The sequence below is a fragment of the Lepus europaeus genome, chromosome 19 (assembly GCF_033115175.1).
Source record: "Lepus europaeus isolate LE1 chromosome 19, mLepTim1.pri, whole genome shotgun sequence".
Taxonomy (NCBI): domain Eukaryota; kingdom Metazoa; phylum Chordata; class Mammalia; order Lagomorpha; family Leporidae; genus Lepus; species Lepus europaeus.
Genome location: NC_084845.1, coordinates 43,204,301 through 43,228,686, shown reverse-complemented (window position 1 = coordinate 43,228,686; position 24,386 = coordinate 43,204,301). Strand labels below are relative to the sequence as shown.

The 24,386-nt window shown below is 43.5% G+C and overlaps 3 protein-coding genes across 3 annotated transcripts in view; 2 read left to right on the top strand and 1 right to left on the bottom strand.

Moving 5' to 3' along the window:
- The window catches only part of CES5A (carboxylesterase 5A), a 28,797-nt gene extending 23,678 nt beyond the window's left edge, over positions 1-5,119 (top strand). Inside the window, exons 11-13 of the mRNA XM_062177761.1 lie at positions 1,806-1,955; positions 4,712-4,784; positions 4,888-5,119. Coding sequence (XP_062033745.1) covers positions 1,806-1,955; positions 4,712-4,784; positions 4,888-5,119 — 455 coding nt within the window. The remainder of the gene's footprint in view (positions 1-1,805; positions 1,956-4,711; positions 4,785-4,887) is intronic.
- Positions 5,120-15,182: 10,063 nt separating this feature from the next.
- LOC133747708 (liver carboxylesterase 1-like) overlaps positions 15,183-24,386 on the top strand; it is a 31,132-nt gene continuing 21,928 nt past the window's right edge. Inside the window, exons 1-4 of the mRNA XM_062176016.1 lie at positions 15,183-15,234; positions 15,378-15,380; positions 19,169-19,373; positions 21,477-21,615. Coding sequence (XP_062032000.1) covers positions 15,183-15,234; positions 15,378-15,380; positions 19,169-19,373; positions 21,477-21,615 — 399 coding nt within the window. The remainder of the gene's footprint in view (positions 15,235-15,377; positions 15,381-19,168; positions 19,374-21,476; positions 21,616-24,386) is intronic.
- Positions 15,958-17,780, bottom strand: LOC133748797 (E3 ubiquitin-protein ligase Mdm2-like). Its single transcript, XM_062177763.1, has one exon. It carries the CDS (start codon positions 17,479-17,481, stop codon positions 16,009-16,011), a length of 1,473 nt encoding a protein of 490 aa, XP_062033747.1. The 5' UTR covers positions 17,482-17,780; the 3' UTR covers positions 15,958-16,008.

The following is a 24,386-nucleotide window of genomic DNA, read 5'->3' as shown; positions in this document are numbered from 1 at the left end:
TACATGACAGATTGGATGAGGACTGAGTTTGGCAACATGGAGACCACTGATGACACTGAAAAGAAATATTGTGATGAAATGATGGGGGACTGAAAATTTTACTAAGATGGGTTCAAGGTAAAGCGAGTAAACTGATCTCCAGACACAGTGGCATCCCAATATCAATCAAAATATTAGCAGTGGTTTTGGAGAAATACTTTCACTAATCCATATCCAGAATTGGACTCTCATGTTTCAGTAACAAAGACAATCTTTTTCAATAATGGATTAAAAAACTTGAAAAGACACCTTATAAAAGAAGATATTTGGAAATTCCAAAGCCCACCAAAAAAGTGCTCAACATTATTAGTTATGAGCAAAATGAAGTAACCATTTTCACCCACTAGAGTGGCTAAAATTAACGTGAATCATACCAGGAAATATTGACAAGGACATGGAGTGTTCAGAATTCTCATGTACTGATGGTGGGAATGTAAAATGGTACAACTGCTCTAGAAAACTGGCAGTTTCTTACAAACTTAAACACCTACCTACTCTATTATCTACCTATTCTACTCCTAGACATTCACTGAAGAGAGATGAAAGCATTTTCCATACAAAAGACTTGTACACAGCAGCTTTAGTCACAGTATCTCCAACCTGGAAACAACAACCCAAATTTCTATCATTAGATGAATGAATAAGCAAATTGTAAAATATTCATGCAGTAGTAAACTACTTGGTGATTAAAGAAAAATCTAGTAGGGGTGGCATTGTGGAACAGGTTAAACTTCCACTTGGAACTCCCACATCCTACACCACAGAGTGCCTGGAATGGAGTCCCACCTCTGCCTCCAATCCAGCTTTCCTCTAATGTGCCTGGGAAGCAGCAGATGATGGAAAACAAGCACTTGGGAGACCCAGACGGAGGTCCTGGCTCCTGGCTTTAGCTTGACCCAGGCCAAATTGTTGCAAACATTTAGGTAGTAAACTAGTAGATGGGAATTTCTCTCTCTCTTATAAATAAATAAATAAAAGCTTAAACCAAGACATTACAGAATAAAGGTTTTCAGAAGAGAAGCGAACAAATGTGGGGTGCACATGCATGGATTAATCGTGGGAGCAGGAATGAGCCTTGCTCCATTTGTCTCTATACAGTTGAACCAGGGTAGATGAGAGGAAGTCACAACCAGGTAGATCTGTGTTCAGTATGAAGGACTTTCTTTCTAAAAAATTATTTATTTGAAAGGCAGAGTGACAGAGAGAGAGAGAGACAGAGAGAGAAAGAGAGGTGTCTTCCACTGCTGGTTCACTCCTCAGATGGCCACAACAACCAGGGCTGGCCAGACTAAAGCCAGAATCTTGGAACTCCATCCAAGTTTCCCACATAGGTGCAGGAGCCCAAGCACTTGGGCCATCCTCCTCTATCTTCCCAGGTGCATTGACAGGGAACTCGATTATAAGTGAAGCAACTGGGACTCAAACTAGCACTCTGATAGGGGACTCCTGGGGGCAGAAGCAGCAGCTTTATTGGCTGTACCACGGTCCTGTCCCCTGAAGGACTATTTCAAGGAGTAGAACTATTGCCTTCTCAGGCTTCCTGAGGGATAGTTATCTCGTTGTCACTGGGAGTATGAGGGCTGTTGTAGCACGAACTTCTGGCCTCAAAGGAAGAAGGGGGAAGTTAGGCTGATGTAGGCCACCTCTTGACTCTGAGCTGTTCCACCTGTGGATCTGTAAATCCAGGACTTCAGAGCTAGAGATGCAGGCCTGGTCCCCTGCTCCCCCACTGCGTGCATGCCTGACCTTTCCTGACCTTTTCTCAGATAGTGGTGCACCCGTGTACTTCTATGAGTTTCAGCATCGACCCCAGTGCTTTGAAAACACGAAGCCTGCTTTTGTCAAAGCTGATCACTCTGATGAAATCCGCTTTGTCTTTGGAGGTGCCTTCCTGACGGGCGACGTTGTCATGTTCGGTAAGGACCTGACTGCAGGGGGGCTCCTGCTTTTGCAGGTGGGGAGAAGATTCTGGGTCTTCACAGTTAGTATAGCTCCCTGCTCACCCCACCGCTCTGCAAGAGTCCAGGGTGACTGGTGGGTTGGAATTAAATGACATGCCTGGCGTAAAGACCAGCACATCCTTTCTTGGGAAAAGGCTTGCGCTTAGCTTTAAGAAACCAATATGAAAAAGAGCTACAAGCATTTTCCCAGTGAGTATTGAATCTTGTACCAAAGCCTGCAGGGATAGGTATTTTGGGACACTCAGGCAATCTGATTTTTTGAAAAACAATTAGAATTATTTTCTTCCTTCTCATTGACTACTGATCTCCCTTCTCCCTGCCCTTCTCAGAAATCCCATGAAGCCACCACCCATGCTTTAACAAGCAGGGACCATGTTTTTTCCATTATTCTAGCTCAAAATTGTCTGGATCCAAATGCCTTGTGAACTGGTACTAATGACATTGGCGCATTTATTACTGAATTGATGACATGTTCTTTGCCTAAAATAATCAACAAATCAGATGGGCTTATCAGTAGAAAACATTATAGAAAAATTGCACATGTGATTTTATCACTAAAATATTTAGCTAAGAACAATACAATATACAGGATCTCCCTTAAAGGGGTGCTTGTTCACTATGGTTTATTCATTATTTCATTTCTTCATCCTCATCTTATAACAAGATAACAGCAGGACTACCTAATAGGTTGCCATCAAAGATTGAATGAAACAATTTCCATAGAGCACACAGTTGAGTGCTTAATAAATGATGTTATTACTCAGTAACCATTACTGGGCCCATTCTGTGTGATGACACAGGGACTTTCCAAACTGGAAAAAATATGAACACCGAATATATCCTTGATATTTAAAAAGCTACTAAAATCAATGAGAAAAGAACAACCTAATAAAAAATTTGGCAACAGATATAAACTGACATTTTATGGGGAAGGAAACCCAAGTGACTTTTAAACATATGAAAATCCATTTTACCTCACTCACCACATAAGAACTGAAGACTAACCTTGGCTGGAGAATCATTTTTCATCATTCAAGTTGGGAAGAACAATGCATTTTCAACAAAGGATTCAAGCAGATGTGGGAAACAGACCATTCTATACATTATTAGAAGACTACCCACATTTAAAATCTACGCAGTCTTGACCTTGGCAATTTTTCTTCTAGGATTTTTTGTGCAAATACACTTCCACATGTGCAAAAATATATGTGCACACTGAAGCACTGTTTTTGCCAGCAGAAGACTGGAAATAAAATGAACATCCATCAGTAGAATACTGGATACATGAGTTACAATATTTATGTAACTGTATATATATTTTATATATACATAATTTATATATAAGTGTTTATAGAATACTAAATGGAAGATTTATAGGTGACAATGTCCTGGCTACAATTTTAGTAAAAAGCAAAAGATCTAGAATATGTGGCAAATAGACTCCCAAATGTGTGAAAAGAAAGAGCTTACTTATACCCTGGTGCATGTGGAAACTGCTTTCCTGTAAGTGCCTGAGAATTTGATCACATTGGTTGCCTCTGAGGTTGTAACTGAAGGGTCTGAAAGGAAGAGAAGGAAGGAAACTGATTTTCATTAGATGTTAGATTTTCATACCGTATTTTGGATTTTGGCCTTTGTACTTTGACTAGGTATTGCCTTTTTAAATGAAGAAATATAACATAGTCTCCCCTCTCTATACTTGGGGGAAAATTGTATCTGTACTAAACATTCATAGACTTTTTTCTTGTTATTATTCCCTAAACAATACTGTACAGCTATTTAATTTACATTATATTAGATATTCTTTTGAAAAATAAAGTTACTGATTTTTATTTATTTGAAAGGTAGAGTGACAGAGAGAGGGAAGGAGGGAGGAAAGGAAAGGAAAGAGAGAGAGCGAGCGAGCGAGAGAGAGAGAATCATTTGTCTCTTGGTTCCCACCTAAAATGCCCGCAAATAGCCAGGGCTGGACCATGCTAAAGCCAGGATCCAGGAACTCCATCCCAGTCTCCCATATGAGAGGCAGGAAACCAAGTACTTGAGCCATCACTGCTGCCTCCCAGGGTGTGCGTTGACAGGAAGCCAGAAAGAAGCAGAAGTGGAACTTAACCCTAGACCCACCAATGTGGGATAGAAGCATCTTGAGTGGTGGCTTAACCCACTGTGCTACAACCCCCACCCATGTATTTGGTGTTCTAAGTAATCTAGAGATAATTGGAGTATATTTAGCATAATGTACATAGGTTATATGCAAATAATCATCTTATGCCATTTTAAATATGGAATTTGGTATATAAGGATTTTGGTATTTGTGGCAGGTCCTGGAACCAATGTCCTTCAGGTATTGAAGGACAGCTGTAATTAATTGTTTATAAAATATGTGTTTATGTGTGTATGAGAGAGAGAGAGAGAGAGAGAGAGAGGCTGAGGTTCTGTCCTCAATGAAACTGCAGCCTCATAGGAATGGTTGGAAGTGCACAAGGGCGCAAGGTAGACTGGGAAGATACACTGTTTGAAAGCCACCATTGCTTGTGCAAATCACAGGTGCTCTGAGCCTCAGTATCTGCATACATGGAATGGGTACAATGACTTGGCAGGCTTGTAAGGATCCAACGGGAAGAGAGATTTGAAAGGGATTCATGGAATGTGAGATGCCTTGTGCTTCTGAGGAATCACTGTGAGCAGCTGGGTTTTGTGATTGTCTCCTTCAGAAGGGGCCACTGAGGAGGAGAAGTTGCTGAGCAGGAAGATGATGAGATACTGGGGTAACTTTGCTCGGACTGGGTAAGTGAATGTGTCATGTCCCCACTACTGGGTAATGAATCTGTTGTCTCCTTCACATGATGTCAGAGCATGTCAGTCTCACTTCTGCTGCTCTCACTCTCAGGAATCCGAATGGGGACCGCCTGCCTCTGTGGCCAGCCTACAACAAGTCCGAGATGTATCTGAAGCTGGACTTGAACATAAGTCTTGGAGAGAGACTGAAGGAGCAGAAAGTGGTGTTTTGGACCAATACCTTTCCCATGATAATGTCCACTTCTGAAGCTCTCCCCAGTCCCCCGTCTTCCTTAATCTTGTTTTCTCTGCTCTTACCATTCCTTTCCTTTTCTGCTCCTTGAGCAGTTAGTTATCTTTGTATGGTGTTGACTTCCTTTCTCCTGCTGTAATTTCTCCCACAACCATGAACTTCATTCTGAGTTTAAGTGCTTTGTGCGGGGCTCTTTGTGGGATAAGTAGTTTTGGTTGATGTTTTACAGACTTAGGGATGATTCTTCTGAAATTCTTTGTGACATCAAAAAATGAAATTTGTCTTGGATAAGATTTCTTCAGTAAATCTGGAGAAGGACTGGCCTATTGTAATAATAATCTTGTTAGCTGCAATAAAATCAGAATGTAAAATATGTACAGGCAATAGAATTTAATTCTATGCTGATAGGTACTCTCCCCACCAAACCCAAGATCAAACAGACTTTCTATTAGAGAAGATATCTGTGTGTTTCCCAAAATGTGGATCCCCCACCACCAATCCAAGGAGGCTTCTGCCATAAGCCAAGTTGGGATTTCCTAAACATGGCTGGTTTGAGCTGGGTCTCTTTTCTGACTCAGTGAGATATGCAGAGGAGGGTGTCCTAATCCTTTTTGTCCATGGTCAATGTCCATAGCCAATTTGCTATAACTGAATTCCACATTCTGGGTAGTTTATAAAGAAAAGAAGTTTATTTAGCTCATGGCTCCAAATGTCCAAAAGCATGGCACTGGCACCTACTGAGCATCTGATGAGGACCTTCCTGGTGCATCACCACACGAGAGAGTATCATGTGGCAAGACAGAGCAAGCAAGGCAGAGACAGTCTATTTTCATCATGAGCCACACCCACAACAGCCCATTAATCCACTAATCTGTTAATCTATAAATGGATTAATCCATTCCTGGGGACAAAGCCCTCATGACCCAACCACCTGCTAAGGGTCCCACCTGACCTCATCTCTTAATATATTTTTTTTAAAGATTTATTTATTTATTTGAAATTCAGGTTACACAAAGAAAGTAGAGGCAGATATATATATATATATATATATATATATATATATATATATAGAGAGAGAGAGAGAGAGAGAGAGAGAGAGAAGTCTTCCATCCAATGGTTCATATTGACCAATGGTTCAATGGCCAGAGCTACACCGATCCGAAGCCAGGAGCCAGGAGCTTCCTCTGTGTCTCCCACATGGGTGCAGGGGCCCAAGGACTTGGACCATCTTCCACTGCTTTTCCAGGCCATAGCAAAGAGCTGGATTGGAAGTGGAGCAGCCAGGACTAGAACCGGCGCCCATATGGGACGCTGGCTCTTCAGGCCAGGGCGTTAACCCACTGCACCACAGTGCTGGCCCCATCTCTTAATATCTAATGGGAATCAAACTTCAACATGCACTTCAGTGGGGATGTTCAAATCATAGCCATGGAAACAAGACATCATCCAAGGTCAAGAACCTAAAGATCAAACATCTGGCAGCCAGTCAGATCAGGGACTACAAGGAAAGAAGAGGCTCCCCTGATGGGGATGAGACAAATCTACTACTCAAGAAGTTGACATTGGCATATGCCAGACATATGCCCCTGGGCACATGGTGGTGAACAGAATCACGGCCTCTATCAAACAGTGAGAAGACATGTATTAAGCAAACATACACACAGGTGGATATTTTAAGACTCGACTTTGATAACCACTACTCAGGAAAAGTAAGGTGTTTAAAGAAAGTATAACAGAGGGATTCCTAGATTGAAATCATAGGGGCTGTCTCTGGAGAACTAAAGTAACTTCAAGTTCATAGGAAAACAGAATTAAAGGTATGAGTTTATTTTGGTGGAAAAAAGTTGAAACTCATGCATAGTTTTTCATAATATATGTTTTCCATGTATTATGAAATAAATTTTCATCATCATTCAAAGGATATATTCACTTTTAAAAATAATTTTTAAAAAATTTGAGGGGGAGATAGAGCACCCCCACATGCTGGTTTACCCTCAAATGCTGTCAACAGCCAGAGGTGGACTGGGGGCAGAGCCAGGAACTGAGAACTCAATCTAGGTATCCCAAGTGGGTGGTAGGGACCCAATTACTTGAGCTGTCACTGCTGCCTTCCAGGGTTTGCATTAGCAGGAAGCTGGAGTCAGGAGCTGGAGCCAGGAATTGAATCCAGGTACTTCAGTGTGGGATGCCAACTTCTTAACCACTAGGCTAAACATTTGCTCCAGCACATACTTTTAATAGCATTTAATCCATATTTTTTTCCACAATGATGCACCAGGGTAATTCATTTTTCTTTTTGATTGCTTGAAGATCACACATGAATTATATAGAATAGGGGAGTTTTTGAGACATGAGTACATTACAGATCCTCTGGCTCAGGGATCGCCAACTCCCAGCCTGAATCTGACCCCCAGAAGTGTTTTGTTGAGCTCACACAATGTTACAGACTTATGGAATTAATTGTCAGGTAATCTTAAATTAGGAGATTTCATATTAAAGCCTTACTTTCAGTTTTTCCAGAAAATACAAAAACAGAAGATCTGGTAACAGAAGAGTCATATTTCCATATGATAACCAGGGCCTCTGCTCATACAGGATCTTCTTGCAAATTAGAAGGTACCCCTTTATCCAAGCCCACCACATAATCTTCCAGGAAACTGTCATTGATAAATAGCTATATATGTGATGTGAATGATAATTCCTCCAAAGTGTTAACTTTTCTGCAGGACACAACCTATGCACCTGTTCTGAGGCACAAAGATGAAGCAATCTGCATGAACTGAGTAGTGGCAACACCTCTTGCAAAGGCATGAGCTCTCAACTTTCCACAGCCCTCGTCATTCCTTTCGTCTTGTTACTGGCCCATTTTACTCACTGAAATCACCTGGCCTCTCGTGGTGTTCAAGTTTGCACTCCTGACATACCATGTTACAGTGAGCCACAGAGAGAAGAAGGGATTCATCACAGATCCCTCAGCAAGGTAGCCTGACATCAAAACTAGGCCTTCTGTCTCTTGTCTTTCCAAACAAGACTCATCTGCCTAGGAAGTTGTAGGAGGGGCAAATGAGATGATCGAGCTACTTCGTGGCTCTAGAAAGAAGAACCAAGGCACAAGAATGCAAGCTAGAAGTTCAATGACCTCCACAGCTGCAGCAGGTTGATTTCTACATCAATATTTGGTACAACCACAGCCCCCAAACACTGCTCAACTCATTTTCCGAAATACTATAGTATTAAATGACATCACATTCCTCATTTTGCAGTTGTAGTGTGAAATGACATCACATTCCTCATGCTTGCAGTCTGAGCATCCTTAAATATGGTTCTAGTTTTGGCAGCTGTCTCTCTAAGGGGAGTACATTTCCAGATATAGGTTCCTCTTCCTCCTTCCTGTCCAAATGCCATTAGATATGTTATGGGGGTAAAGCTGACATATGTATGTCACCTGGTATCTTTTTTTTAATTAATTGAGATTTTGATATAAAGGATGTGAGAAGAATCATTTGGGGGACTCTCTCAAAATTCCAACAGCCAGGCCACTCCCCAGCCCAACTAAAGCAGAACCTTCTTGGGTGAAAACTGGGAATCCATGTTTTCCATGTTCTTACATGCACCCTGATTAAGCACCACCGAGTCTGAATGGTGTGGTCTGTGTACTTTCCACGTTGCTGGGAGCACTTCCCACAAAGTCTGCTCTAAGGTCTGCCTGGTGTGGACGTGTGACAATCTCTTTACTTGTTCATCTGAACATGGACATTTATGGGCATAAGTTGATGAGCAATTTTGGGAAGAGTCTTTATTTTTTAACATGACTGAAAAACATCCAGATTTGCAGAATATGGATTGGGTCAAAGGTCATCCATTTTAAAATGTCACCTCTTGTATTCTACAATTCACTTTCCTAAAGAGCCACACTCCTTCATGCTCATCAGCAACACAGATGTATATCATATTTGAAACCACCTCTGCTTCTCCATCACTTAAAAACATAAAATATTGATTCTCTTTTTAATTGAAAAGTAAGCTATTTAATTTCTTTTTGCAGAAATATTACTTCCCCACCTATTCCCCCCAACACACACACACACACATACACACACAGACTTGAGTCATCAGATCAAACCAAAGCAAAGCTTTAGAGACAAACCATGTCAGTCTTCACCCATGAGTTTCCCAGTGTCCAGCAGAGGGCAGCATCACAACAGAAGAAAAACAACTTGTTCCCACTCAGACTCCTGGGGTGCTGGTGATTTGACATTGCACATCCATGAACGGAAAAGAAGCCAGCACCAAGATATTAAATTATAAACCAACAACATATACCATTCTCTTTTTTTCTCTGTAACATTTGGAATGGTGAAAGTATAATCCACCACTTGTAAAGATGACTGAAATGACTAAACTCAGACAGGATGGTAGTTGGGTCTGCAGTGTTTTTCTTTCCCGAAGTGTCCTGGGGAGTTGTCTCAGATGGGAATGAGGGAGTTCCTCCCACTTGGGCTGCCTGCTCCTTCTCCTCTTCCTTTGAGTGCCCTTTGGACTCCAATAGTTTTCTCAATTCCAAAGCCCGGTTCTCCTCTCTCAACCTCTGGCCTGAGCTGCAGATCACTCACTTGGGTTCCCCCTTGTATAGGAGTGTGGATAGAGTGGGAGATGTTTTCAGGCCCTGCACCTGGAAAGCTACCCTACCTTGTGCTGCCCCAGGTCATCCCTGGGGTGAACCTCTCTCCCTTCCCACAGCTGGGATGGATGCCATTTAGGCCTAACTGTTGTGCTGTGCCAGAGGTTGTGTCAAGAGTGTGCCTCATTTTATTCTCTAGAAAGGGAACAGCTAGGGAGAGCAAAACCTGCCTTGTTGTTTGATTGTTCCAAGTATAAGGGCATTAACTGGCAAAGAGCTGGCTGTGCTCCATGGGTGGGCTGGAGTTCAAGTCAGGACTTGAAGGGATGGGTAGGAAGAAGAACAGCCTCCATTGGAGTCAGGGCCATGAATGTGCAGTGGCTGAGAGGGGGCCGCCCAGCTGGTCGTGTGGCTGGCATTGGCAAGATTGGCCCTCATACTTTCACATTTAGAGAATAGATGTCTTCTTTTTGTTAAGATTTATTTTTATTTATTTAAAAGGCAGAGTGACGGAGAGACAGGGAGAGACAGAGAACGAAAGAGATCTTCCATTTGCTGGTTTACTCTCCAGATGACCTCAACAGAAGGGGCTGGTACAGGCCAAAATCAGATGTCTGGAGTTCAATCCAAGTCTCCCCTATGGGTGGCAGAGGCTCAAATACTTTGGCCATCTTTGGCTACCTTCCCAGGTGCATTAGCAAGAGGCTGGATAGGGAGAGGAGCAGCCAGGTCTCAAACCAGCACTCTCAAATGAGATGCCACATCATAGGCAGAGACTTAACTCACTGTGCCACAGTGCTGGCCCCTAGACTTCTTTCTTTATGGGAGATAATGTGGTAAGAGGTGAATCTATCTATCTATCTATCTATCTATCTATCTCATCCATCTATCTATATCACTTATCATCTGTTCTTCTCCACCTCTTTATGTAATAGTATTTGAAACTCTGTTTACTTCTTGGATTTTTATTTATTAGAGTCAATTTATTCAATGAATTCTTTACATAAATTTAAGTTGTATTTCTGTTTGCTCATGCAACAGAGTCCTTACTAAAAGAGTTGCCACATTTGATCATTTATATTCTATCCTATTATTTATATGGTCTTAACCTTGATTCCTCCATTGGGTAACTTCTTAAAGGCTGTTCCACACTATTAAGTTTTAAACTAAATACAGTGTATATCCAAGAAACTATGTGTGTGTGTGTGTGTGTGTGTGTGGTTTGTATATAGTGTGAGTGTGTTTTCTAAAGATTCAAGTGCTGGAAACTTGGTACCCAAACGTGCTGATGTTGATAGGTGAAGAAACCTTCTAGAAATGGGTTTAGTACAAGGTAGTAAGGTCAATAGGATACTTCCCTCAAAAGGGATTAAGGTGGGTTGTATGGAGGGAGTTAGTTCTCACAAGAGTGATTTGTTATGAAAAGACCAAGCCTGGCTCCTGAATGTCTCTGTCTTCCTATCTTGCCTTCTGATCTCTTCCTTTCACATGCTCCCACATGATGCCATCTTCTGTGTTGTGATGTAGAAAAGGGAGCCCCCAGTATCTCCCCAGAGTCCAAATGAATAGGACCCCATGAGAGTTGACTTTTAGCCTCCCAAACTTGGAACTAAATCAGTCTCTTCTTATAAACTACCCAGAATCAGGCATTCTGTTTCAGCAACAGAAAATGGATTAGTACAGAACACACATAATACACATAATACATAACATGGTCTTAGTGAACTTTCACACATTGGTTGCACTTGTCTAATAAACACCCAGATTGAGAACCAGAACATTATTATTATCCCAGAAGAAGCCATTTGAGCTCAGTTCCAGGCCCTGCATACTTCCTTATCCTTCCTTGCTCATCTGCTTACGGTTGTAACCACTGTTCTGATTTCTAGCAACACATGTTACTTATTCCAGGTTTTGTGCTTTCTATACACAGAATAGTGAACTTGTGAACGCTTACACCTGGATTTCCTCTCTCGACATCATGTTTGCACATTTATTTGTATTGTTTTGCTCAATATCACTGCTGTGTAGTCACTCATGGTATGCGTATGTCATGTGGAATCCATTCTACTCTTGCTGGCAATCTTAGTGTATTAATCTGTTCAGGTTGACATAACACAACACCATAGAGTAGGTGGCTTAAACAATAGAAAAATATTTTTGTATAGTTCTGGAAACTAGAAGTCCTGGATTAAAAGATGGCTGAGTTGATTCCTACTGAAGGCTTTCTTTCTGGCTTGTGAGATAGCTGCCTTCTCACTGTGTCATTACATGATCTTTCTTCTGTGTGCACCAGCAGAGAGAGAGAGAGAGAGAGAGAGAGAGAGAGAGAGAGAGAAAGAACCCTGGTGTCTCTTCTTAAAGGGAAATTAGTTATATTTAACTCTCCAAACTTATGACTTAATTAACCTTAATTACTTCCAGAAATACTTGGTATCTGAATAGAGCCACACTGGGGTTTAGATTCAATATCAAAATTTGAGGAGGAGAGGGGACATTATTCAGTTCATAACAGATAGTGTTTAGTTTATGGTTATTATGATGTTGTCATGACTGTTCTAGAACTTGTATTTTAATGCATATATGCAAGCATTTATCTTGATTGTACTCCACTGGGTGCGTATGTCAACCACATAGACATTCCAAAAGTTTCCCAAAGTAATTCCACCCACAAACAATCCTACCAGCAGTGACAAAGGGTCACTTCAATTTTTTTCTTTTTGACAGGCAGAGTGGACAGTGAGAGAGAGAGAAACAGACAGAGAGAAAGGTCTTCCTTTGCCGTTGGTTCACCCTCCAATGGCTGCCACGGCTGGCGTGCTGCGGCCGGCGCACCGTGCTGATCCGAAGGCAGGAGCCAGGTGCTTCTCCTGGGCTCCCATGGGATGCAGGGCCCAAGCACTTGGGCCATCCTCCACTGCACTCCCGGGCTACAGCAGAGAGCTGGCCTTGAAGAGGGGCCACCGGGACAGAATCTGGCGCCCCGACCGGGACTAGAACAGGTGTGCCGGTGCCACTAGGTGGAGGATTAGCCTGTTTTGCCACAGCGCCGGCCACTTCAATTGTTAATGCTAGCTATTTTCAGAAGGACTGGTACAGTTTTGTGCCTTGATTAGTTTTAATGCATGGATCAATTGATTTGTGAAACTTGCTCCTGTTAATAAATCACTCAGTGGGGTAAAGGGAACCACTGGCAATGGGTTAATATAAGGGCAGGGACAACCTATCTGCTGCCATGGGCTCTAGATGAGTGACCAGGGATTGAGATCAAAAGTTGTCATCATTGCAGCTGTTTCCTTGAACATAAAGGAACTCCTTCCTTTTAACCCTCAGATTTCTGGATAGAAGTCACTGGATATTGGCCCCTGTTGAGGCCCTTCTGGTGCTGGGCTGTAATCAGGTGGTCAGAGTCCATGGGGCTTATCCAGTTCTGGGATTGAAGAGGCAGAGAACTTGAGAAAACTTTAGTCTTAGGGGGTAAATCTCAAGGGGGAGAGTTCCCCATGTGAGTAAGTGAGGATACCTGCACCTGCTGCCTTTACAGATACAAACTGTCTCTAAATCCACAGTCCTGCTCTCTCTCAATTTTGCATTTGTGTGGGAGTGTCTCTTCACACACTGACTTTTTTCCCCATTGATTTACATATTTTGATCTACTTAGCCAATTTCTTTTTTTTTTCAAAGAAATATTTTATTTAATGAGTACAAATTTCCCAAGTACAACTTTAGGAATATAGTGATTCTCCTAACCAAACCTGCCCTCCCACCCCAATTCACACCCCACCTCCTCCTCCCTCTCCCATTCCCAGTCCCATTCTCCATTAAGATTCATTTTCAATTAACTTTATACACAGAAGACCAACTCTATACTGAGTAAAGATTTCAACAATTTGCAGACACACACACACACAAACTGTTTGGGAATAAGTTTTGCAGTTAATTTTCATAATACAACTCATTGAGGACAGAGGTCTTTCATGGGGAGTAAGTGCACCATGACTCCTGTTGTTAATTTTTTTCATAGATACAATTCTTTTTTTTTACTTTTATTTAATAAATATAAATTTCCAAAGTACAATTTATGGATTACAATGGCTCCCCCCCCCATAACTTCCCTCCCACCTGCAACCCTCCCATCTCCCGCTCCCGCTCCCATTCCATTCGCATCAAGATTCATTTTCAATTATCTTTATATGCAGAAGATCAATTTAGCATATATTAAGTAAAGATTTCATCCTGTTGTTAATTTAGCAATTAACACTCTTATGTATGATGTCAGTTATCTCCTGAGGCTCTTGACATGAGCTGCCAAGGCTATGGAAGCCTTTTGAGTCCACAATCTCCATCAGTGTTTAGACAAGGCCATAAATAAGGTGGAAGTTCTCTCCTCCCTTCAGAGAAAAGTACATCCTTTCTTGATGGCCCCTTCTTTCTATTGGAGTCTCTCTCACAAAGATCCACAACAGCCATGGCTGGACCAGGCTGAAGCCAGAAACTCCATCCAGGATTTTTCATGTGAGTGGCAGGGGTCCAACCACTTGAGTGGTCATTTGCTGCTGCAGGAAGCTGAATCAGAAGCTTAGCAGCTATGATGTGAACCACACACTCTGATGTGGAATGTGGGCGTAACAAGTGGGACTTAAGCCATTGTTGGTGCCCCAGTTCCCATCCCTCTGAGTTATTTTTTTTCTTTTATCATGAAGGGATGTTGGATTTCATTGAAGATTTTTTTCTGTATATATTGAGATGATCATATGGTCTTCATTCGTCAGTCTACTGATGGGTTGTACTAAATTTGTATATGTTGAGCCATTCTAACATTCCCAGGATAAATCTTACCTGATCACTGTATTTGATCTTTTTGATGTGCTGTTGAATTAAGTTCGCTGCTATTTTGTCAAGGATACTTGCATTCAGTGATATTGTAGTTTTCTTTTTCTGTTGTGTCATTATCTGGTTATGGTTTCAGGGTAATGCTGACCTCATAAAAAGAGTTTGGCAGAGTTTACTTCTTTTTATTTTTTAACAATAGATAAGAATTGTGGTCAATTCTTCTTTAAGTGCTTTATAGATTTTGGCTGTAAAGCCATCCAGTCCCAGAGGTGTGAGTAAGGAGATGGGATCACTGGGCAGGAACACTGTAACACGAATGTGGGGACTGGCTAAAACTTAACATGGCTTCCAAACTCGACAGTCCAGATTCTAGGAACTACAAGCTGAGGGAAGTTAAGAGCTGTGTTCCATGTCACCCAGCTGAGCAGCTATAGGACTGTGAGTGGCTCTAAAAGTGTTCAAGCTTATTCTGAGGACTCCAAATCAAAGCTGCCCTTTACCTGACTTTGGGAAGGTCACAGAGCCCCAAGTCAGAGACCTACAATGAGAAACTCTTCAGTAACAAAAGGTTTGACAAATGTGTGGCATCTGGCTCTGGGGGTGGAGACTCAGGGGCAAAGGTTGGGCTCTGGGTGCCTGGCTGAACTCCTATAAGAGGCAGGGAGAGCTTGTTGGTTCCAGCAGCTGCAATCCTTCCATGATGTGGCTCTGCGCTCTGGTTCTGGCCTCACTTGCTGCTTCCACAGCTTGGGGTAAGTCCTCCTGAACCACAAATATTGGGGAGATGGCACACTTAGAAATCCTTGTCCTGGGAGAGGCGGCACAGAGGGCAAAGGCCTGACAGGTCCGGTTCTGTAGCAGTGTGCACCCTCTGGACTTGGGCTTTGACTTCAAGCAGGTGAGCCCAGGCAGCCAAGGCGGTTCTGAGCAGAGTTGCAGGGAAGGAGCAAAACTCAGGGGTCACAGCCTGGACCATGCACAGGAGGACAATGAACTTTTTCAAACCTCACACATGAGGAATTAAGAGAGCACAACTTATTTTCTCTTTGGTTATGAGTCCTGATATGGCCACATCATGCAGAATGATTTAGCAGACTATTAAAATTATCTCCTCTGGAGCCAGAGGGTGTGGGGCATGGGCTTGAATCTTCCTCAGCACTTCTTTCTGTGTATCCTTAGACAAGGTATTCAGCTGTCTGTGCCTCAGTTGTTGTGTCTACGAAGTAGGGATGTTGGTAGTCCGCTCCTCAGTGGATGGTGGTGAGGCTGGAGGTGGTGGTTTCCAAAGCACTTAGGATGGTGCCTGATGTAGAGGAGAGGACAAGGGATGGAGAAAGAACAGGGTTGTCATAAAATGCAGTGTGCTTGTGCTAATAGAAAATTGGAGGTACAGTCAGGCCAACTGACCAGAAGCCTATTGTAATGAAAAAAGGGGAATTTTTACAGCTTTAGGGATTTTTTTTTTTTTTAAATTTTTAGGACTTTATAGTTAGAAATATATAATTCCATTTCTATGGACAGGTAAATTAGTTGAAATAAGTTAGCACAATCATTTGAATTGGTTGTCTACATACTGGGCAGGGCTTATTCCTTTTCTTTAGTTTTTTGGCACATGTGAAACATGACATTAGGTGTCCTGTTTTGCCATGAACAATGCAACCATTTTTAGGTCGACCCTGGCAGATCACACAAGGTTCAATGGCATTAAGTGGAATATTAGATTCCGTACTTTCTTCTTTGTCTTGTGTTTCTTCTCTCTCAAACTCTTTGACATCTTCTTGACTGCTATAAATAATGCTATTAGAAGTTGATGGCTGAGAGAAGTCCTCACTTTCTTGTGATTGAGAGGCTTGTGTACTTTTATCATCATTTTCCTCAACACAGGCTTCTTGGGAATCATCTGCTGTAGTTTTTTTACAATCAGGAACATCAAAGCCTTCTTCCGAGTGTGTCGAGTTTTCTAGTTTGGCTTTCTCAGGGATTCCCCCTTTGTCTTTCCCCTTATCTTCAGGAAGCCAATTCTCACGGAGGGCCCAACATCTGTTGCAATGTGGTGGAAGGGGAGGATTCATTTCATTGCATGAAGTACACTTCCAATAGTCAGCTAAGGAAATTTCAGGATCTTCTTCAAATGAATCTGTATCACTCTCTCCTGCCTGATACACAGTAACTCGATATACCTCATCATCTTCATCTGAGAGTTCTTGTCCTTCTTCACTAAGGCTATAATCTTCTGAATCTAGAGATTCAACTTCAAATTCTACACTAAACTGATCAGAAACTGAATCCTGATCCAGCCAGTCACCTGAATGTTCACTTACACCATCATCAAGATCCAGGTTTGATGGCGTCTCTGTCGATTCACTGCCACTGCTTCTTTCACAACATATCTCCCTTATTACACACAGAGCCAGGCTTTCATCAAAGGACAGGGAAATACTATCTGATTTGTGGCGCTTTCTTTGGCGTTCAGATAATTCATCTGAATTTTCTTCTGTCTCACTAATTGCTCTCCTTCTGGATGAGGTAGATGGTCTAGAAACCAAGCTTGAAGACGAAGGTTTCTCTTCCTGCAGCTCCTGATCAGGGTCCTTTTGATCATTCCCACCTTCAAGGTGACACCTGTTCTCACTCAGAGATGTACTTGAATCTGATGGTTCCTGCTGATTGACTACTACCAAGTTTCTGTAGATCATTGTATATATTTTCCTGTGCTCTTTCACAGAGAAGCTTGGCACTCCAAACAAATCTCCAAGAAGATCATTTGAACAATACACAATATGTTGTTGCTTCTCATCATACAATCGTTTAGTCATAATGTACTGGCCAAGATAAAATATAACCTCTTTCATGGTGTAAGTGTCTTTTTGTGCACCAACAGACTTTAACAACTTCAAAAGCAATGGCTTTGGTCTAACCAGGGTCTCTTGTTCCGAAGCTGGAATCTGTGAGGTGCTTACAGCACCGTCAGTAGACACAGACATGTTGGTATTGCACATTTGCCGTGCCGGGGGCTTTCTCGCCTGGCGTGGGGGCGGAGGTCCCTCGAGCCTCCCCCCGTCCGTTTACGGGGCGCGCGGACGCCCGCCGCCGTGGGCCTCGGCGACCATTCCACCGGCGGGGCCAGGCCACTGGGGCGCTCCGACGCACGGAACCCCGAGAGGAGGGACGCTCCCGGCGGCGAAAGCGGCAAGGACCTCGGCCAGGGAGTCACAGCCGCCCCTCAGGCTCGGCTACTTTCTTCATCTTCCTCGCAGTCACACAGGGGTAGGGCCGCGCAGGCCCCAAAAGGAGCCAGGCCCACCCAGCTTTAGGGATTTTTGATCCTTTAGGATTTCGTCATTTGAGATTATGGCCCAGACTCAAGGGAAAGCACTAGAGTAGTAGGCAGGCATTGGGAGGTGGGCGACGGTGACACTGTGGTTCCCCCTGGAAGAGACAGGAGGGCAAGCAGGCTAAGCTTGGCTAGTGTGAGCCATTTCAGGGGACTCCTGACACAGAATTTGTCCTTACTTGCCTAGTGGCTGGCTCTGGGGTGATTAAGGTCATGGGGAGCAGAAGCCTGGAGTGTGAGAGCCTGCCTGAGGTGTGGACCCTGAATTGGTTGGCCCTGGGACAGTTTCTCTAGAGCCAGCAAGATCAAAGCACCCAACACAGAGAATGGAGACATGGTGACCACAGGGATGCAGCGAGCGTCTCAACATGCACCTGTGCCCTTCTACAGTTTCTACAGGAGAAACGGAGACTCAGAGAGGGAAAGGAACCTGCCCCGGGCCACCTGGAACACCATGCCCTGGGCTATCTCTGCTTCCTGAATCCAGAGCCAGTGTTGTGGCCCTGAGTGCCCTGAGAGCCCAGACCCTGTCTATGATTTATCTTCTCTGCGGCAGTGAGGCACTGTGAAAGGCCTGGGTCTGAGTGTTAGGATGGAGCATGTAAGAACCCAAATCTGGAGTGGAACTTTCCTTTGTTACTGGGTACCCACTGGCAATGCCTCCGCATTCTCATTTTAGAAATACAAATCAGTTTTTCTTTTCTTTGTTTCCTCACCTGTAAAATGAGGATGAAAACTAACTAGCAAGGCTTCTTTCATGAAAAGAATTGGAATGCATGTGTTGCCCTGAGTCAGTGCTCACAGTGTACACCCTCCATGTACCTAAGTGGTAAGTGCTGCTGTTGCTATTCCTGCTTATGTCACTCACCTGCTTGCCCACTCTTTCATGCTTGGGAATTTGGGTGCTGACCCTTCATCTCTGTCGAAGATTATCACCGAGCCAGTGCAGGCCACATCCAGTAGAATCCCTCACCCCTTTGCTGCACTCAACCTTCTGGCCACCCTCTCCACCTCCCTGGGCTTCCAGGATGTGGTGATATCCTCCCCCCATTTCTCGACTGGAGGTTCCTAGTCTCACTGTCGACGTCCCTGAGTTTTGTCATTGACTCTTTCTCCTGTGTCTCACACCAGAATCCTCCAGAAAGTCACGAACACCCAGGAGTGCACCTTCTCCTTCAGGTGGATGATCCTCTTTGCACCTCACCTGACGCCTTCCAGTCTTGAAGGGTCCATGTCCTGCGGCATCACCTTCCACAGATCAAAGCCACCTGTACAACATGGAAAAGCCTCCCTGGAGTCCAAGCCAAATCTTCCTCCTCTGACGTGTCCGCTCTTCCTCTCCATGTCCCTAGGGCACCTGTCTGCACCACCTGTGGTGGACACCGTGCACGGCAAAGTCTTGGGGAAGTTCGTCAGCTTAGAAGGAGTTGCACAGCCCGTGGCCGTCTTCCTGGGAATCCCCTTCGCCAAGCCCCCTCTTGGATCCCTGAGGTTTGCGCCACCGCAGCCTGCAGAGCCATGGAGCTACGTGAAGAACACCACCTCCTACCCTCCCATGTAAGCTGTGCACGGGGCTGGCGCTGGCATCTTTCAGTGGGGATGCTGTAGGAAGGAGTCAAGGCAACCCTCTGGTTGGCTTACACTTTGTTCTAGGATCTCCAAGAATATTGTAGAACTTAAAAACATTCCTAAATTCATACAGCACTCTAGGCTCCTTTATTCAATGCATGTTTATTGAGCACCTACTATGTGCTAGGCATGTTCTGGATTCTTGGAATCCATTGGTGAACAGAACAAGAATATTACTTTCATAGAGCTTGCCTCCCAACAGTGGGGGAGAGATAATAAACATTACACAAATTCAGTCATGAATTAGGTAATATGCTTGTACACAGTGCTTTGGACAAAAGTTGAACAGATAAGAGAGATGAAAATATATGATCTTAACTAATCACCTATCTTCAAACCCAGGCATAGTTGAGGGAGTGGGTGTGTGAGGGTGTGTGTGGGTGTGGGCGTATTTGAGTGTTTACTTGGTAGGTTCATATTCCCAGGTGTGTCAAGAACCCAATTCTGAGTGTAGCAATGGTGGGCGTGCCCATGTTCCCATGGGCAACTTAGTTAAAAGCCCCATTTTTACCATCAATATGTACAAAGTCTCCACAGAACACAAGATTCTTTTTTTAAAAAGATTTTATTTATTTTATTTGAGAGTTAGAGTTACAGACAGTGAAAGGGAGAGACAGAGAGAAATATCTTCCTTCCGTTGGTTCACTCCCCAAATGGCTGCAACAGCCGGAGTTGTGCTGATCCGAAGCCAGGAGCCAGGTGCTTCTTCCTAGTCTCCCATGTGGGTGCAGGGGCCCAAGGACTTGGGCCATCTTCTACTGCTTTCCCAGGCTATAGCAGAGAGCTGGACTGGAAGAGGGGCAGCCGGGACTAGAACCTGTGCCCATTTGGGATGCCGGCACCACAGGCGAAGGATTAACCTACTGTGCCACGGCGTCAGCCCCCACAAGGTTCTTTAAAAAATGAATTTTGGTTATTCAATAGGCATAGCATAATAATAATAAATAATAACAATATTAAGTATAATTTTAATTTTATTTGTATACTAGTGAAGTTGAAACCTGTTTACATTTTTTGCTATTTGGATTTCATTTTTAAAGAATATTATGCCTCTTGATCTTGGTGACCTAGAGACAGTTCCCAGGATGGAAGACAGATGTCATCTTGGCTGCTGTCATTCTGGCCCCTGACAGCTGTGTCCTCCTTGTTCTTGCGGTCCTCAGTTATCCCAGCTGCATTCTGAGGGCAGAGATGCCTGCTTTCTGGGTACCCAAAGATTAGGACATGGTGCTTATAATGTACTTGGATATGCAAGTACCACATATTATTGACCTTCCTGTCTATGTGACCTTGGGGATATTCTCTAAAAACAGGATCTGACACAATGAGAGTCCACAATAACTGTCACCAAGTGTAATCTGTAATCTGTGTTGATCCCTGAGACCTGTCATCAGGCAAATTACAGTCCTGGCCTGAGATGAAGTGATGATGGAATCTTAGCAGTCCACACCTTCATACCCTTAGAGAAATCTCTCCCCTCACATAGACATGGCACATTCACTCTCAGACATGAAAGGAACTCACTCAAGGTCACCCAGAAAATCAGTGGCTAAGGCAAGACTTATGTGCAGTTCTCCTGAGGTTGTCCCACAAAGATGTCACTGCTGACCTGTTGCAGTCCCTAAATGTCTGCCACATTGGGGACTTCTCCTGGTTAATGGAGGTTTTCCATGGACTAGAACACCGTCACCCTGTATTCCATGTAAAGGTGAGGCCAGATCCGGGGAGTGTAGGAAATGCCGTGTTCCAAGGCAGGGCAATGTATAGGCAGCCTCCTCTCCTGGGTCAGGGCATGCAACAGCTCTTGGAAGAAGAATGGTGCCGAGGCATTCTCACCCTGCATGGTACTGGGAGACTTTATTGTGTTCTGGGCACCCATCCAGATTTCTCAGGTAATCTCCTACCCGTTTCAGTGTCTTGAGTCTAGTGACAGTAAATCCATTTACAGCTTTGAGCCTCCCAGTCCAAGGTTCTGCCCCAGGAAACACTTTGGTCACATATGGTTCTACTCAGTGATACTGTCCTCCCCAGGTGCTCTCAAACCACAACTGAGGATTCTTCACTGATTCCAGGGCTCAATGTCCGGGAGAATGTATCTCTCAAAATTTCTGAAGACTGCCTTTACCTAAATGTTTACACTCCCAACTTGATGAAGAAAAGCAGGCTGCCGGTAAGCATGGGAACCCCTATGCATGTAAGTCCCAGCATCTGGGATCGTCTGGTGCAGACTGGAAGAAGATGAGGGCAGCCTGGGGTGGTGGCATCATGGGCTGTGTCTGTTTCAGGTGTCCCAGAGCATCCTCTGAACACAGGAAGCACCAGTTTTTCATGTCTCAGTTTTCCCCTGATGACACAGGACCTCTGAGGGATTTGCAGTACATCTTTAATGCACATTTTAATTTTTCCTAATTCTTTCATGTTATTAAAGGAACAAGAATGATTATTCTTCATTGCTAGTTTAAGAATCAGATGCTCACAGCAGCAAAGACGTAACTTCCAATTAAGTTAGAGTTGAATCTTAGAGAAAAGTCAACAACCCAACTTTTTTTTAATCTTTTATTTAATGAATATAAATTTCCAAAGTACAGCTTATGGATTACAATGGCTCCCCCCCCCCCTTAACTTCCCTCCCACCTGCAACCCTCCCCTTTCCCACTCGCTCTCCCCTTCCATTCACATCAAGATTCATTTTCAATTATCTTTATATACAGGAGACCGATTCAGTTTATACTAAGTAAAGATTTCATCAGTTTGTACCCACACAGAAACACAAAGTGTAAAAATACTGTTTCAGTACTAGCTATATCATTACTTCACATTGGACAACCCATTAAGGACAGATCCCACATGGGACGTAGGTACACAGTGACTCTTGATGTTGATTTAACAATTTAACACTCTTGTTTATGGCGTCAGTAATCTCCCTAGGCTCTAGTCATGAGTTGCCGAGGCTATGGAAGCCTTTAGGGTTTGCCGACTTTGATCTTATTCCGACAGAGTCATAGTCAAAGTGGAAGTTCTCTCCTCCCTTCAGAGAAAGGTACCTCCTACCTTGATGGCCCCATTCTTTCCACTGGGATCACACTCGCTGAGATCCTCATTTATGTCTTCTTCTTCTTCTTTTTTTTTTCCAGAGTGTCTTGGCTTTCCATGCCTAAAATACTCTCATGGGCTCTTCAGCCAGATCCAAATGCCTTAAGGGCTGATTCTGAGGCCAGAGTGCTATTTAGGACATCTGCCATTCTATGAGTCTGCTGTGTCTTCCCCTTCCCATGTTGGATCCTTCTCTCCCTTTTTGGTTTTATCAGTTAGTATTAGCAGACATTAGTCTTGTTTGTGTGATCCCTTTGACTCTTAGAACTATCAGTGTGATCAATTGTGGACTGAAATTGATCACTGGACTAGTGAGATGGCATTGGTACATGCCACCTTGATGGGATTGTATTGGAATCCCCTGGCACGAACAACCCAACTTTTACTCTACAAATAGAGAAACTGAGGCCCAGATGGGATAAGAGAGTTTGTACCATATGGTTGGCAGGACAAGAGCTCTGGACATCTGATCTTTAAATAGGCACCCTGACATGGTCTGGAGAATCACGTCTGTGTATGACCTTCTTCACACCCGCCAGGCTGCACAGAAAGATCCGTCTATGACAACTTCTGCTGTCCCCTGAGAGAGGTGTGGGAGACCGAGCATGGGGCAATTTCAAAAGCTCTTTCTTTTGCGTTTTGTAAATCGTTCGGCATTTAATGGCAGCTAATTTGCCTCTCTAATTGTCTTTGGCACTGGCTGATGACTTAGTAAGTCAGCATTTCCTAAAGAAGTGAAGGGTCAGATACGAGGCAGGCTGTAAGTTACAAATTTGAGAGGATGCAACCAAGGTCTGTGGGAAAAGGAGGTAGTCCTGGGGTGAAAGAGGGGGGGACATCAGCATGCAGTCAGTCTCTCAGAGACATTTCTGGCCTAGTGTCTGGGGTGAAAAAGGAGGTCTACACTATACTAGAAGATGACCCGTGAAGACCTATGGCGCGGTGGACAAAAGTTCATTCACTCATTCATTTATGCATCTATTATGTACTCAGTGCCCCCCCCCACATACTTGGAGAGAAAGGAAAGAGGAGACAGAGAGAGAGAGAGAGAGAGAGAGAGAGAGAGAGAGAGAGAGATTTGAGATTAGTGGAAAGGAGGAACATAAAACCATTATGATGCAACTTTTGCCTTCATGGACCTTTCCAACTGGGCTGCACAAAGACATGGGTAACTTCTTCACCATATAATTGATGACTGGCTGTAGTCTCAGCCCATAACTCAATTCCTGCCTTGGAGGCAAGGATTAAAGGTAGAGGAGAAACAGGTGCTCACAATACCTCCTGGCAGGAAAATTTCTACTTAGGGCCACAAGACTTGAGAACTGCAGAGTCTGAATTTCATTCTGGTTCTCCCTTTGACAAGCTAGAGATTTGGACCATTTCTTAACTTCTTTCATCCTGTTTCCTCAAACTGGAATACTTACACCTGAGTATTCAATGGTGAATAACAAGCGGTGTCTCAGCACCAGGCTAAGTCCATAAATCAAGCATTTGTGAGAGGTTAGCTAGAACCAGGAGGGAGGATCTTACTCCTGACCTAACAGCCAACTGACTGCACTGTGGTCATGGGCTGTAGTGAGGTGGACTACCCTGGTCCAAGTCCATCTTCAACCTCCTGTTAGATCTGAGACTTTGGGCGGACGAAGTGCCTCAGTTTTCCTGTCTGTCCAGTATTACTATTTATTTCATGGATAGCTTACTTTGAATTGTTTACAACAGTACTTGATACATAGTTCACGTTAGGAGTTCTTTTTAATTTTATTAACAATGTTCCTTGCTTTCCTGCTATGTAAGCATGTCAAATGCACATTCCATGAATCATGGATATAATATCTATTCTTGTCTTAA